General features: G+C 38.1%; 1 protein-coding gene across 1 annotated transcript in view; it reads left to right on the plus strand.

The window, feature by feature from the left end:
• oca2 (oculocutaneous albinism II) overlaps positions 1 to 12,515 on the plus strand; it is an 85,565-nt gene that overhangs the window by 19,485 nt on the left and 53,565 nt on the right. The window contains exons 10-14 of the mRNA XM_084424957.1: positions 2,280 to 2,351; positions 3,146 to 3,211; positions 4,305 to 4,361; positions 6,774 to 6,898; positions 8,510 to 8,648. Of these exons, the coding sequence (XP_084281083.1) occupies positions 2,280 to 2,351; positions 3,146 to 3,211; positions 4,305 to 4,361; positions 6,774 to 6,898; positions 8,510 to 8,648 (459 nt within the window). The remainder of the gene's footprint in view (positions 1 to 2,279; positions 2,352 to 3,145; positions 3,212 to 4,304; positions 4,362 to 6,773; positions 6,899 to 8,509; positions 8,649 to 12,515) is intronic.

Raw genomic sequence — 12,515 nt, forward strand, 5'->3', positions numbered from 1 at the left:
ACCAAAACCTCATCCCAATTAGAACGTCTTTGAGAACAGATTACAGGTGAAGTTCATCAGATAATCACATTGTTGAAGACTGCATTACATTATATTATATTATACTGTATTATTGTCACTATCCAAGTCTTGTGGTCCCTTGTTGTATAAAGGATTTTTATGTTGAAGTTCATTTTCTGTTCCTATTGTTTCCATGTTAACTTCCTGTGTTTAGTTCCTGTTTTCACTTGTTGCATTGTCTACCTTGTTTGTTTTCATAGTTACCCTAATTTGTTTCCATGACTACTAATCACCTACACCTGTACCTCATTAGCCTTTGTGTATTTATACCCGAGTGTTTCTTGTGGAGTCTTGTTCCTACATGGACAGTTCAACATAAAAATCCTATACACAACAAGGGACCAATGGAAGCAAGAATATCTGCCATCATTAATCCCCTTTTGTACACTGGAGTTCACATGGCCAGTGTCACAAATCTTTGAATTTGAGTAGTGATGAAGTATTAATGCAGAATCGTACATATTGTTCATTTTATGTCATAATTTTTATTTTAATTTTTAAACTCTAAAACTTATATGTCTGTGGAATCTCTAATGCAAATCAAATCTATACTAACTTGGAAATAACTGTGTTCTCAGACTTTAGGACCCCATTGTAAATAAGGAAGCATTTGTTGTATTGACCTGGGCCTTTTCTTCCTATCTGCATTGCACAGCAGCTTTTTGATAATCCTCAGAGCTGATCTAGAATCAGCACTCTGAAAACTACTTTGATTAAAAGGGCTCAGATGGTGAGTTTCATCAGCAGCTCTGATAGCTAAAACTCATTTGCCCCAAGAGAGGGCAAAACCTGAAATCTGAGATATATAATAGTATAATGTGCTTATAAATATTAATATGCCTTAAAAGATTCATGAATAATGTATTTTTACAATCTTATTCCAGATATCTTGTAAACATTTTAATAATGGCTGATAGATTATTCCTAAATTACACTAGAGCAGCAGTTTCTCAGTAAATGGGGGGCTTTGGGTATAAAACTAACATTACATCTCACATAGGCACATTTTGACATTTAATTTAGCCATAAACTGTTTCTTGGCCTGTAATTAAGAGTAATTGGTTTAAATCACAAAACAGAGAAGCATTAGTCTCAGAGGATACTTTCTTATGCAAAGCAACACAATGCATATCCATGTTGCTGATTAATTCTGCTCAGAAAGCAGTGTTCAACAATTTATCTTAATGACCGGTTTTAGACTTACAATCACAACATTGCACCAAGTGTTCCTCCCCCTCTGGGAAGTTGTCGGACTGACACAGATTACTTGCTCCTTCGAGACTGGAGTCATTAGCTGTTAGCCTGCATGTTATGAACTCATCGTCTTTCTTTCGCTCTTCTGGTTGATTACACAGTCTTGTAATGACTGCTCCATCTTGTCACGTGACAGCGAAAGAGGTGCATCAGACAAAGCTTGATTCAGGTGTCCCACTCAAGTGCTCTCACCAAGAAAGCAGATGCTGATATCTGACAATGCACTTTAAGGTGGGGCTTTTAGTCCAGAGGGTGATTGAAGAGCAGAAAATCAGAAGATGCTGTCGCCTGACACATACCGTTGTGGATCGGAATTTATCGTTTGATTATAAGAGTGCACAACAGGGTCAGAATGCATTTAATGTAAGAAATGAGGTGGATCAAACAGCAAAATAACATAAGTGTGGGGAAGAGGGTTATTTGGCATTTTGAATCAGCAAATTTGTTTGGCTGTCCAAAGTCTTGTGTATTACATATTTAATAGTGTTTGCCAAGGCAGGCATCGTTATTACGGTTGCTGATGTGGAGGGTTAGGGATTTGAACAAACACCTAATCTCAAGTACTACAATTTTGTGCTATGGGTGAGAATGATACCTCATATCATGCAGCTTGTTTAGATGAGTTGTGCTATTACTTTCCTAAGCAATCAGGCATGATTTTTGCCTGGTGGGTGATAACACTGCAAGAAAACAGCTTATATTGAAGGAGAACATAATTGAGAGACTTTGAGGTGAAATCTTTGAACATCCTAGCAATCATAACATGCTTAAAAACAACATGCATAACATGCTTAAAAGCAACCACTCTAGCATTGTGCATAGCATCTAGCATTAGGCTAGCACAAATCTATTTTGTGGTACATTGTGGCTATTAGTATATGACCAATATAGCAAAAAAGCTGTTGAGTTATTACCGTGCTGATCCCCCCGCCCCATTTATTTTGTTTTGTTTTCCGTGTTCCCAGATTGTCCACCGCACTCTGGCTGCAATGTTAGGATCCCTGGCCGCTCTGACAGCGCTGGCTTTCATTGGAGATGTAAGTTTGGTTTTAGAGAATGTTATTTACTCCATTCTGATGAAGACTGTTTACAATGTGTTAAGAGTTGGACAGACAGACAGACAGACAGACAGACAGACAGACAGTAAATCAGACTGGGCCATTTCACATAAATGGTATATCGGTAATTGCACTGATTTACTCTATTGTGAAGCGTAAGATTGTGAATAATTTAAATCTTGACTTTCTCTCTGCAGATCTACGAATTAGTTATTGTATTCCAGAAATTGGAGATAAGTGCGTTATTTGAAAGCAAGTGAAATTACTCGGTGCACTTCTGTCCGTTTGGAGTGCCCTTTAAAAAGACCCAGAGCTCTGTAGTCTCAAATGTCTTTTTTTTTTTACTATGAACTTTAAACTTGGTTGGTTGGTAAATATGCCAGTAATCATCAGAATACAATATGTAGTCCACTGCAATTTTTAAATAAAAAATGAATACAACTTCACAATTTAAGGTGACTAAACATAAACTTTGAAGGCAGCACAAACACGTACATTTTTAAGTTAAAAAAGATATATAGTAAATATATATACATATATGTGCATTGTTGTTTCAACTTAAAAAAGTGTCTGTGCTGCCTTTAAATTTTAAGTTTAGTCAACTTGAATATTTGTGTTATCGCAAGTTAAATTCGGAAAAGTCATTCTTTTAAGTTGTGATAGCTATTTGCAACAATTTTTATCGTGATGGAAGCAATTATTTCAACAATTCACTGTAAGTCTGGAATGTTAAAATGCTCCTCTGTATCCATTCCATTGTCTCTTTACTGTAGAGGCCGAGTCTGATGACAGTTGTGGAATGGATTGACTATGAGACACTTGCCTTTCTGTTTGGAATGGTAAGTCTAATTCTATCAGGTAAATAGGAGCTCTCTTGCAGCTTTTTTACTCAATCATTCTGAGTAGCAGGGTTCCGACAGAATGTATTAAATATAAAGTCACAGAAGGGCATTTTCCAATTAAAAAGTAAAAAGGTCAAATTTATTTATTAGTGGTGCTTGCTATTTTATCACTATTACTGTTGTTAATCAAACATGCATTGAAGTTTGGCATGTAAATTTGTGAGCTGTTTCTGCTATGAACATGAATGATACCTCAAAGGGTTACCCCACAGCATTAGAACCTGGAAAGATGTCCTGCTAAGTGCTTGACAGGCTGACAAGCCCCCAATCCAACCCCTAACCTGAACCCATATCAGCTTCTCAAGCTGCTCAATCTGACAGGCACTTGTGCTGTTAACCTAGAGCTTCTTTTAGAAAGAATTCTTTAGGGGTCCGAGATCATTTATGGTGTTTCTTTGCATTGTACTTACTTTGCAGCAGCAGAGCACAAGGTTGATTTTAGAACATGCGAAATGCTTGTTGTATGGCTGGTTGTCTGCATATAACATTAGTCCATATTTTACATGGTAGTGCAACAAAATGTGACCAAAAAAATACAAATACACATTAAAAACACACAGCCTTTCTAATATTATTGCGAAAGTGCCACCCTTTTCAAGATCTCTGTTTGTTCAGCTGCTGTCTCCATGGAAACAAATACGTTCAATCAGCCCTCATCCAAAAGACTACATGTAGGAGTATGTGAGGAAAGGCATAAAAGAAAATCAGAGACTGATGATAGAAAATGAATCACAGCATCTGTCAATTTTAAAGACTGGCTATGAAACGTGAGCTTTAATAAACTCAGAAATATTAATGTTTCTCTTTATTGATTTTCTATTTTTGAAGGATGTCTGTTTCTGTATCTGAGGCGCCCCCCCAAAAAAAAAAAAAATCAGAGAAGGATATATGTGGCATGAAATTGAGTGAGAGACCGTGCGTGTGGTATTTGAGACATAATGTGATTTTATAGCAACACATGTGGCAGTAAGCACTAAAAATAGAAAGCATGAAATGTTCAAGTCTCATAACCCTTACTATTTACTTTCAGATGATACTGGTGGCTATATTCTCCGAGACTGGTTTCTTTGATTACTGTGCAGTCAAGGTGAGTTTTCTCAATCTAATGTTGCAAATGCTTGTTTGTGATTTGTTTTTCAGACGTCTGCTTAAGCAAGATACAATTTCTTGATTATGTCCTCATATTCTCTGTAAAATTAGGCCACCCAATCTATTCCACCCACCTTAAATCTAATATTATATATTATATTTTATAACATGTAAATTACAGTATATACGTACAGATACAAATAACCGTAACATTATATAATAAGGTTTCATTAGTTAACATTAGATAACTAGTTTAGTTAGCACGAACTAACAATGAACAATACTTCTACAGCATTTATTAATCTCATTTAATGTTAATTTCAGCATTTGTTAACATTAGTTAATGCACTGTGAACTAACATGAACAAACAATGAACTACTGTATTTTTATTAACTAACATTAACAGAGATTAGTAAATACCGTAATAAATGTATTGCTCATTGTTAGTTCATGTCAGTTAATACATTAATTACATAGTTCTGGCATGAAACTCAGAACCCTTACCCTTCCCCTTCCCCAGCGCCACCTGTATAGATCTGCTACGGGGTTAATTCTTGTATGTTACATGTGCAGCAGTAGCAGCGTGTCTTACATGCTCACAGCAATATCTCTGAATGTATTCGCAGTAGCAAGTCTCGGTACTTGCTCTGCAGTAGCAGCAGCATAGCAGATCTATTCCTCCAAGACCAAATACATTAACATTGCCATAACTTTTACCATACCAATCTCCAGAGAGTTGTCATGACAGAACTAATGGTAACAAATGAGACCTTTTGGTAAAGTGTTACCAAAATAACTACTAACAGTTAGTCAGCAACAAAAAGGTTACTGCAAGTGGTCTGCTGTCTGATATGATTTTATTTCACATTATTGATATCCGGTTTTGTTTTAGTCAATGGAATCCCATCATGCTACTTTACCCAGTTAGCTTTAAGGCAAAGCAGCTGGCCTGAAAATCCCTCTCATTCACTCTCAAGCAAAGTGATGAGAACCCCACAAATGCTTTATACTGTATATGAAATTTATGGGTGAATATCAAGCCCCAATAGAGATGCGAAAAGAAATCAGATGGAACAAATCTTTGTCAAATGATGCAAATGTTTGTAAAGCGTGAAGATAATGGGTTAGAAGTAATGAAAGCCTAAAAATAAATCTTACGAGGAGCTTCATTGGATGGATATCTCATCCCTTATTTTCAGGAATTCTCTGGACTGCTGTAAAAGCCCTGTTGTAACGTTATGGATGTGTTGTGGACATTATGTGGGCACACGCTTATGTCCTCTCATCCCATTCATCAATATTAACAGGGTTCTGGAAAACATTGCCATAGAAACAACCCTCTTGATTGAACACCATCTCACACTTCTTCTATTAGCATGTGTAGTCATATGTGGCTGGGTTACTCTTTGGCTGTGTCCGAAATCGCCCCCCATACCATTAAATAGGACACTATTTGAGGGGGCAGCCATTTGTAGTGGTGTCCAAAACCATAGTGAACATTATTGAGTGCACTCATTCAATCCCACAATGCACCACAATAACGAGAGTACAACCAATGTACGCTCAACGGCTAGAGAATAGTCGCGCGTTGAATGAATTCCCACGTCTGACCAAAAGATGGCGCCCACAGCTGAATCACCCATCCATCCATTTTACAAACCCCTGGTCCAAAGTGGCTAAAGCGTAATATCATACATTAATTGATTATTAAATTGCTGCCAGTTTGCTACATTTCAAATGATTAAAATTGACAGAAATATTACAGAAAGCACAAACTATGCAATAGTTACAACCCTTTCGGCAGACTTCTTTTCATTCACTCCTTCAAGTGGACTATATTAGTGGAGTAATGTAGAGAATAGTGAATAGGGGGCGATTTCGAACACAGCACTTGTTTTGTTTTTTGTCAGTTACCATTGTTTCGAGTCAGGAAGTGGTGACATCACAGGTGGGTTACAATCCCCCGGTGTTACCACTTGATTAGAATGATTCCAGACAGCCTGATAATGTCTCCATAGTGACAGGCTCTTAAAGTGCAGGTCTTTTATTCAGACTTGAACATTCTTTTAATGCTAAAGCTTGAATGAGCAAACACACTATGGATCATTGTCAGTTTTTAGAGTGAATTACTCATTAAAGTTCACTTTTGAACATTGTGTTCTGAGACCCCCTCAGAGGACCTCATTTCATTCTCTGTCTTTGAGATGCTGTTAAATTTGTCTTTCCTTCCCACTGGAGGATTTTTGGAAAACATGATTTTGTTAATGTTCATAAACAAAGGCAAGCAATTTTTCACTTAATTTATTTCTGACCCAGTTAGTTTTCATTAATGTAAAATAATAAGAAAAGATCTAACTTTGTAAACCAATCTTTAAGGTATTCCCAACAGTGTTCTTTGTCTCCACACAGGCGTATCAGTTATCGCGAGGAAGAGTGTGGCCCATGATTATCATTCTCTGTCTAATTGCGGCCGTTCTGTCAGCCTTTCTTGATAATGTGACAACTATGATGCTCTTCACCCCTGTTACAATCAGGTAATGGTTGCTCTTCCTAAAACAATCTCTCTTCCTCTTTTATTTCTCTTTTGACTTCTTTTTTAAAAACCCGGTTTAGTAATGTGCTTACAATATAATTACAATAGGTCTGTATGGAAAGCAATTGCACACAATTGCAATTCTGGAGGTTTCCCGAAGTCTAACAAAACATTGTATTTTAATGTTTTGTTAGACTTCGGAAAACCTCCAGAATGCTCGACCCCTTAGACTTTCAGTGCTTTGCTGTACACATGACTTTTATTTTTACAAGCTGAGGAACGAATTCAAATGATTTTCTTGGTTATTGACAGCATGCCACAGATGCTGTCAATAGAGTTAAACTTGAATTGATGCTGGAACATTCCTTTAAAAGAAGTCTGTTCAGCTGAACTACAAAAAAGAAAAAGAAAAATCCCAGAAGGCCTTGGCTTTTTTTCTAGACAATAATTTCTTTGTCAGTCTGCTTAGTATTATATGAGGATATAAAGAGTCATGTCTCCATGCTATAAACTTCCCACCTCCATTTGAGCTTATTTTCACCTTCCTTCTTTTCACCGTTACACATCGTCTTTCAGTGTGATTCATCGGTGCCTGTGCACATTATATTTGTGTTCCCGAGTCTTTTATATGTTTTATATCCTGATGTACAGCGTTATTTACTTAGCGTCATGTAGGACACCCTTTTCCTTCAGAGGACGTGATATGAATCAATTAGGCACTCTGCAAAAAAAAAAAAAAAAAAGACCAGTAAACCAAGTTTTTTTGAGAGCAAGGATACTTGTGGGATATTTTTGTATTTTTCATCCCTCTGCAAATTTCATCCGTCAAATTCTTATCATCTTATGTGGACCTTAAAAATCCCTAGTCTGGTAGAATAAAATAAATCTATATTTCACCCAGCCATTAAAATGTTATGCGCTGCCTCAGCGTTTTCATGACATTGCTTGTGAGAAATGACTCCTTTTTTTTTTGGATTATGCATCACCAATTGCATCTTCAAACACCTTCAGGGCTTTAGGGTTTAGAAACACAGGACACACGTATACTCGTTAAAAAAAAACGAATTTGAGAAATTACAGAGTTCAGCTTTTTGTTAACAGGCAATTTGCTTGTGCAAGTATTTTTTTCATGGCAATTTAGCAGGGAAACAGATTTGCTTATCTTAAGATTTGCTTTGAAATTCAGTGTTAATAACTAAACTTGAATTTTGTGCACCTCAGCTCAAGCTTTTGATGATGATGAATCAGGCCCTCCCTTCTCCATACGTTATGGTACAATTACAAATATGGAAGAAGTAAAACCTATGAGCCTGTGTTCTTTTGGTCACGATGCTAGGACATTGTGATGTTTGCCATGGTGTTGCTATGAAATTGCTTAGTTGATCTGTGTGTTTTTTTTTTAGTCTGTTGCTATGGTGTTCTGGGTGGTTGCTACAGACCCAAATCAATCGATCCCATCACCAAGTCTCTATTATATTCAATAAGTTGTTCAATTGTTTTGCATGTTTTATGGCACAAATTGTGAAAGATGATAGATTAAAAAAAATAATTGCATTGATGTTCCAGGATCAACAGTGCTAATCAGGTTTTATGATGCCTTTATGTACACTAGGTTATGTGAGGTGCTTAATCTGGACCCTAGGCATGTCCTGATTGCCGAGGTAATCTTCACCAACATCGGTGGAGCTGCCACTGCTGTTGGAGATCCCCCGAATGTCATCATCGTATCCAACCAGGATCTGCGTAAAAAAGTATGTAATTACTTCTCACCGTTCCCGTTTGTTGCTGGGTCATTCACGGTTGAAAGGATATTGTGTTGCTGTCGTGTGCCGGTTGAGAGTGTCTCTGGTAACTTATTGGGCAAATTATACATGACTGAACAAATAAACAAAACACACAGGCACATTTGTGACCAAGCATTTTTCTGGCATAGCATGATAGCCTTGTGCCAAAACACCCTGTCACTATCCACTCAAGTCTAAAACACCATGGCATCCTGTCTTACACCTCTACTATTAATTATGTAGGAATACTTCTTGCCAGCTTCAGTCACACTCTGCCAAATTTTCTCTCTCTCTTTCTCTCAGCAGAGTTGAAATCTTTTTTTGCTTCAGTAAAAGCAAAACCGCAGACCTGTAACAGTCATTGTGTACAAACTCTGAGACCAACGATTTCCGACTGGGGGTATGCAAGATGTTTGGCTGCAATAGACTTGTTACTCATAGGCTACGTTCACACTGTCCGTTTTTTTACAATGAAGCAATGCCTAGGTGATGGATGCGTGTGATTACAAAAATTTGGTCTGCAACATCGACGTGTACTTTCCTAACTTAATCACAGGACAGAAGCACAAAGACTTTCTTTCATCGTTACACAACCTCAGAGTCTATGATCAAACTCTTTCCATCAAACCCTCACTCACAGGAAAACACAATTTAAAGTCCCATCCTGCCAATTGGACAAGGCTGTCATGCCAATCACGGGCAGGCTGAATAATCTCTAGGTTTATGATGTAACCTCAAAGCAGAGAGTCTTGTGTGGTTCTGTGTTCATTGAGCCTTGTGTAATATTGGTTTGATTGAAAAGGTGAGGGGACATTTTGTGATTTATTATTCACTTCAATGGAAGAGATGGAAAAGTGTGACCCAGGTTTGTGGTTGTGATTGAAATTTTCATGTTCACATTTAGACAGAGATCAATGCATGACCTCATAGGTGATATGACTAAATACACAGTATGTCTTGGAGTTTATTCTGTCTGTTTGTTTGACCTTACTTGAGTGTCTGCCAGTTTGTGTTTTTGTAGTTGGGTGTGTTATTTTATTGCTCTTATTTAGGATTATGGATTTGAATGCAGTTCAAATGACTAACCCTTTGAGTGCATTTTATAACACAACTCAAGTGTGCGTTGCATTCTCGATATTGCCGCAAGTTGGCATTAGCATAAATTGTCTGCTTCTACAGATAGTTTTCCCTTTTAGATCATCCACTGCATTGACGGAGGGACAGTTTGTAAGAATGTTGCTGAGCAAGATAGATCTCATAAGTATGTTTACCTGAATAATAACAAATCAGATTTAATAGCAAACACATTTGAAACTAGCTCTATCATCCTGTGAGATTTATTGTTGTCACCATAGCGCATGCATGAAAGCACATTAAATATGTGAAATGGATCTGTGCTCTTGCAGTGCTTTGGCCTAACATTTGCATAAAGCATACTCCTGGCCTAAATCATGCAGCTTGTTGAAGTGCGCTATTGCTTTTCTAATCAGACCTGGTGATTTACAATAAAACAGACAAAGAAATTCCCATAGATTTGCATTGAAATTGCACTGAGAATAGATCAAGGGAATAGAACATCATAGAGACTTGACATTGCCTGTAAGCAACTACCCAAAACACCCTAGAAACCATCTTCATTCACAGTAACCTCTTAGAACAAAAAAGTTTAAAAGCCATGTGTGCTAGTGCATGTGAATGTGTTAGTGTATAGTGTGCAGAAATCATCTTACGACAGGGTTCACGTATGATTGCCAATCCCATTGTACGAATGATGATACGTTGATTAATGTGGTGGCTGTAAACAGTCATCATTTAAATATCACGCCCCTAAAGATTCACGGTTTAGAAGCCTTGCTCCTATACAATTTGCGACATGGAGAAACGTATCCCGGCCAAGAAGAGGAAGTATCTCATGAAAGAGAAATTGATCTTACTCCAAAAACACCTGTTAACCTCGTAGTTGCAAACAATTATTGTTCATTAAAAACCGGTAAATAAAACGATACATTTACAAACATTATAAACACTATAGGCTATTTTAGTTTCCCTCACTCCACAACAAATCCTTTAAATTTAACTGTATTCAGAATAGAACAAGAATGAAAAATAAGTTGCTATAAAACTAGATGTACCGCATGCATGGCGGTACAAAATATGACCGCCGCTCAGGCCTGCACTGGCTTTCCACAAAAATAAATTACGTGGAGCAATTTGGCTGTATTGCGTGTTTATGTATATACCTAAAAAAAGTAGTAGTATGTGCATGTCTGTCTGTGTGTGTGTGTATTTACATTTACATTTACATTTAGTCATTTAGCAGACGCTTTTATCCAAAGCGACTTACAAATCAGGACTAAATTAAGCGAGTCATCATGAAGAGGCAAAAGACAACAACAACGCAAGAAGTGTTCAGAATACGAAGTTCAGGCATTATTCAGAGTAGCATAAGCATGATAAGTGGGATTTTAAGGGAAAGGTTTTTTTTTTTTTTTTTTTTTTTTTTTTTATGAGTTTAGGTGCTCATGGAAGAGATGTATGTGTGTGTGTTTGTGTGTGCGCATGTGTGTTTGTGTGTGTGTGTCTGTGCATGTGGATTTGTATGTGTGTGTATGGGTGTGTGTCTGTGCGTGTGGATGTCAGTGTGTGTGCATGCTTGCGTTTGTTTGTATTCCTGCATGTGTGTGTGTGTGACAGTATCATCCTAAACCAGCAACCCTTCGCTCAACAGCACCATCTACAGGCCGATGAGTGTACAGTCACTAAATGTGCACATAAATGAATTTATTTTATACCCCCCATGGATGAAATTCTACGAAACTTAGCATACCCCCAGAGGATGTCAAGTTAATCATACACATGAAATATGGTGCAGTTCTGAACATCTCCACTGAAGATAGGGGCGATTAAAGCAGAATAATATTGCATTTTCATTTTTTATGGGAGGGGCGCAAATCACAAATGAGTGATTATGGGCTAGGTTAATGTGGGCCCTTAAGACCAACATACCATAAAAATGTCTTCATCCTCGGTTCCACGGTTCAAGTAGTTATTTAGGAAAAACTGAATTTTTTGGGTTTGGGGGGGCCCAGCGCGGGGGGGGAGTGGCCCCCGGGGACCAAACGAAATTTTTCCGTAAAAGTCTAGTGGGGCTACATGCCCACCAAATTTCATGTTCCCCGGTGTTTCGGTGTCCCTGGTATCGTTGACGGAAAATTCAGTAGATTGACGGGAAAAAAAAACAAAAAAACTTTGACAATCGATTATGGGCTAGGTTGATGTGGGCCCTTAAGACCAACATACTTTGCAAATTTCTTCATCCTCGGTGCCACGGTTCAGGTAGTTATTTAGGAAAAACTGCATTTTTTGGGTTTGGGGGGGCCCAGCGTGGGGGGGGGGGAGTGGCCCCCGGGGACCAAACGAAATTTTTCCGTAAAAGTCTAGTGGGGCTACATGCCCACCAAATTTCATGTTCCCCGGTGTTTCGGTGTCCCTGGTATCGTTGACGGAAAATTCAGTAGATTGACGGGAAAAAAAAACAAAAAAACTTTGACAATCGATTATGGGCTAGGTTGATGTGGGCCCTTAAGACCAACATACTTTGCAAATTTCTTCATCCTCGGTGCCACGGTTCAGGTAGTTATTTAGGAAAAACTGCATTTTTTGGGTTTGGGGGGGCCCAGCGTGGGGGGGGGGGGGGGGAGTGGCCCCCGGGGACCAAACGAAATTTTTCCGTAAAAGTCTAGTGGGGCTACATGCTCACCAAATTTCATGTTCCCCGGTGTTTCGGTGTCCCTGGTATCGTTGACGGAAAATTCAGTAGATTGACAAAAAAAA

This window comes from Rutilus rutilus (assembly GCF_951802725.1).
Source record: "Rutilus rutilus genome assembly, chromosome: 12".
NCBI classification, from domain to species: Eukaryota; Metazoa; Chordata; class Actinopteri; order Cypriniformes; family Leuciscidae; genus Rutilus; species Rutilus rutilus.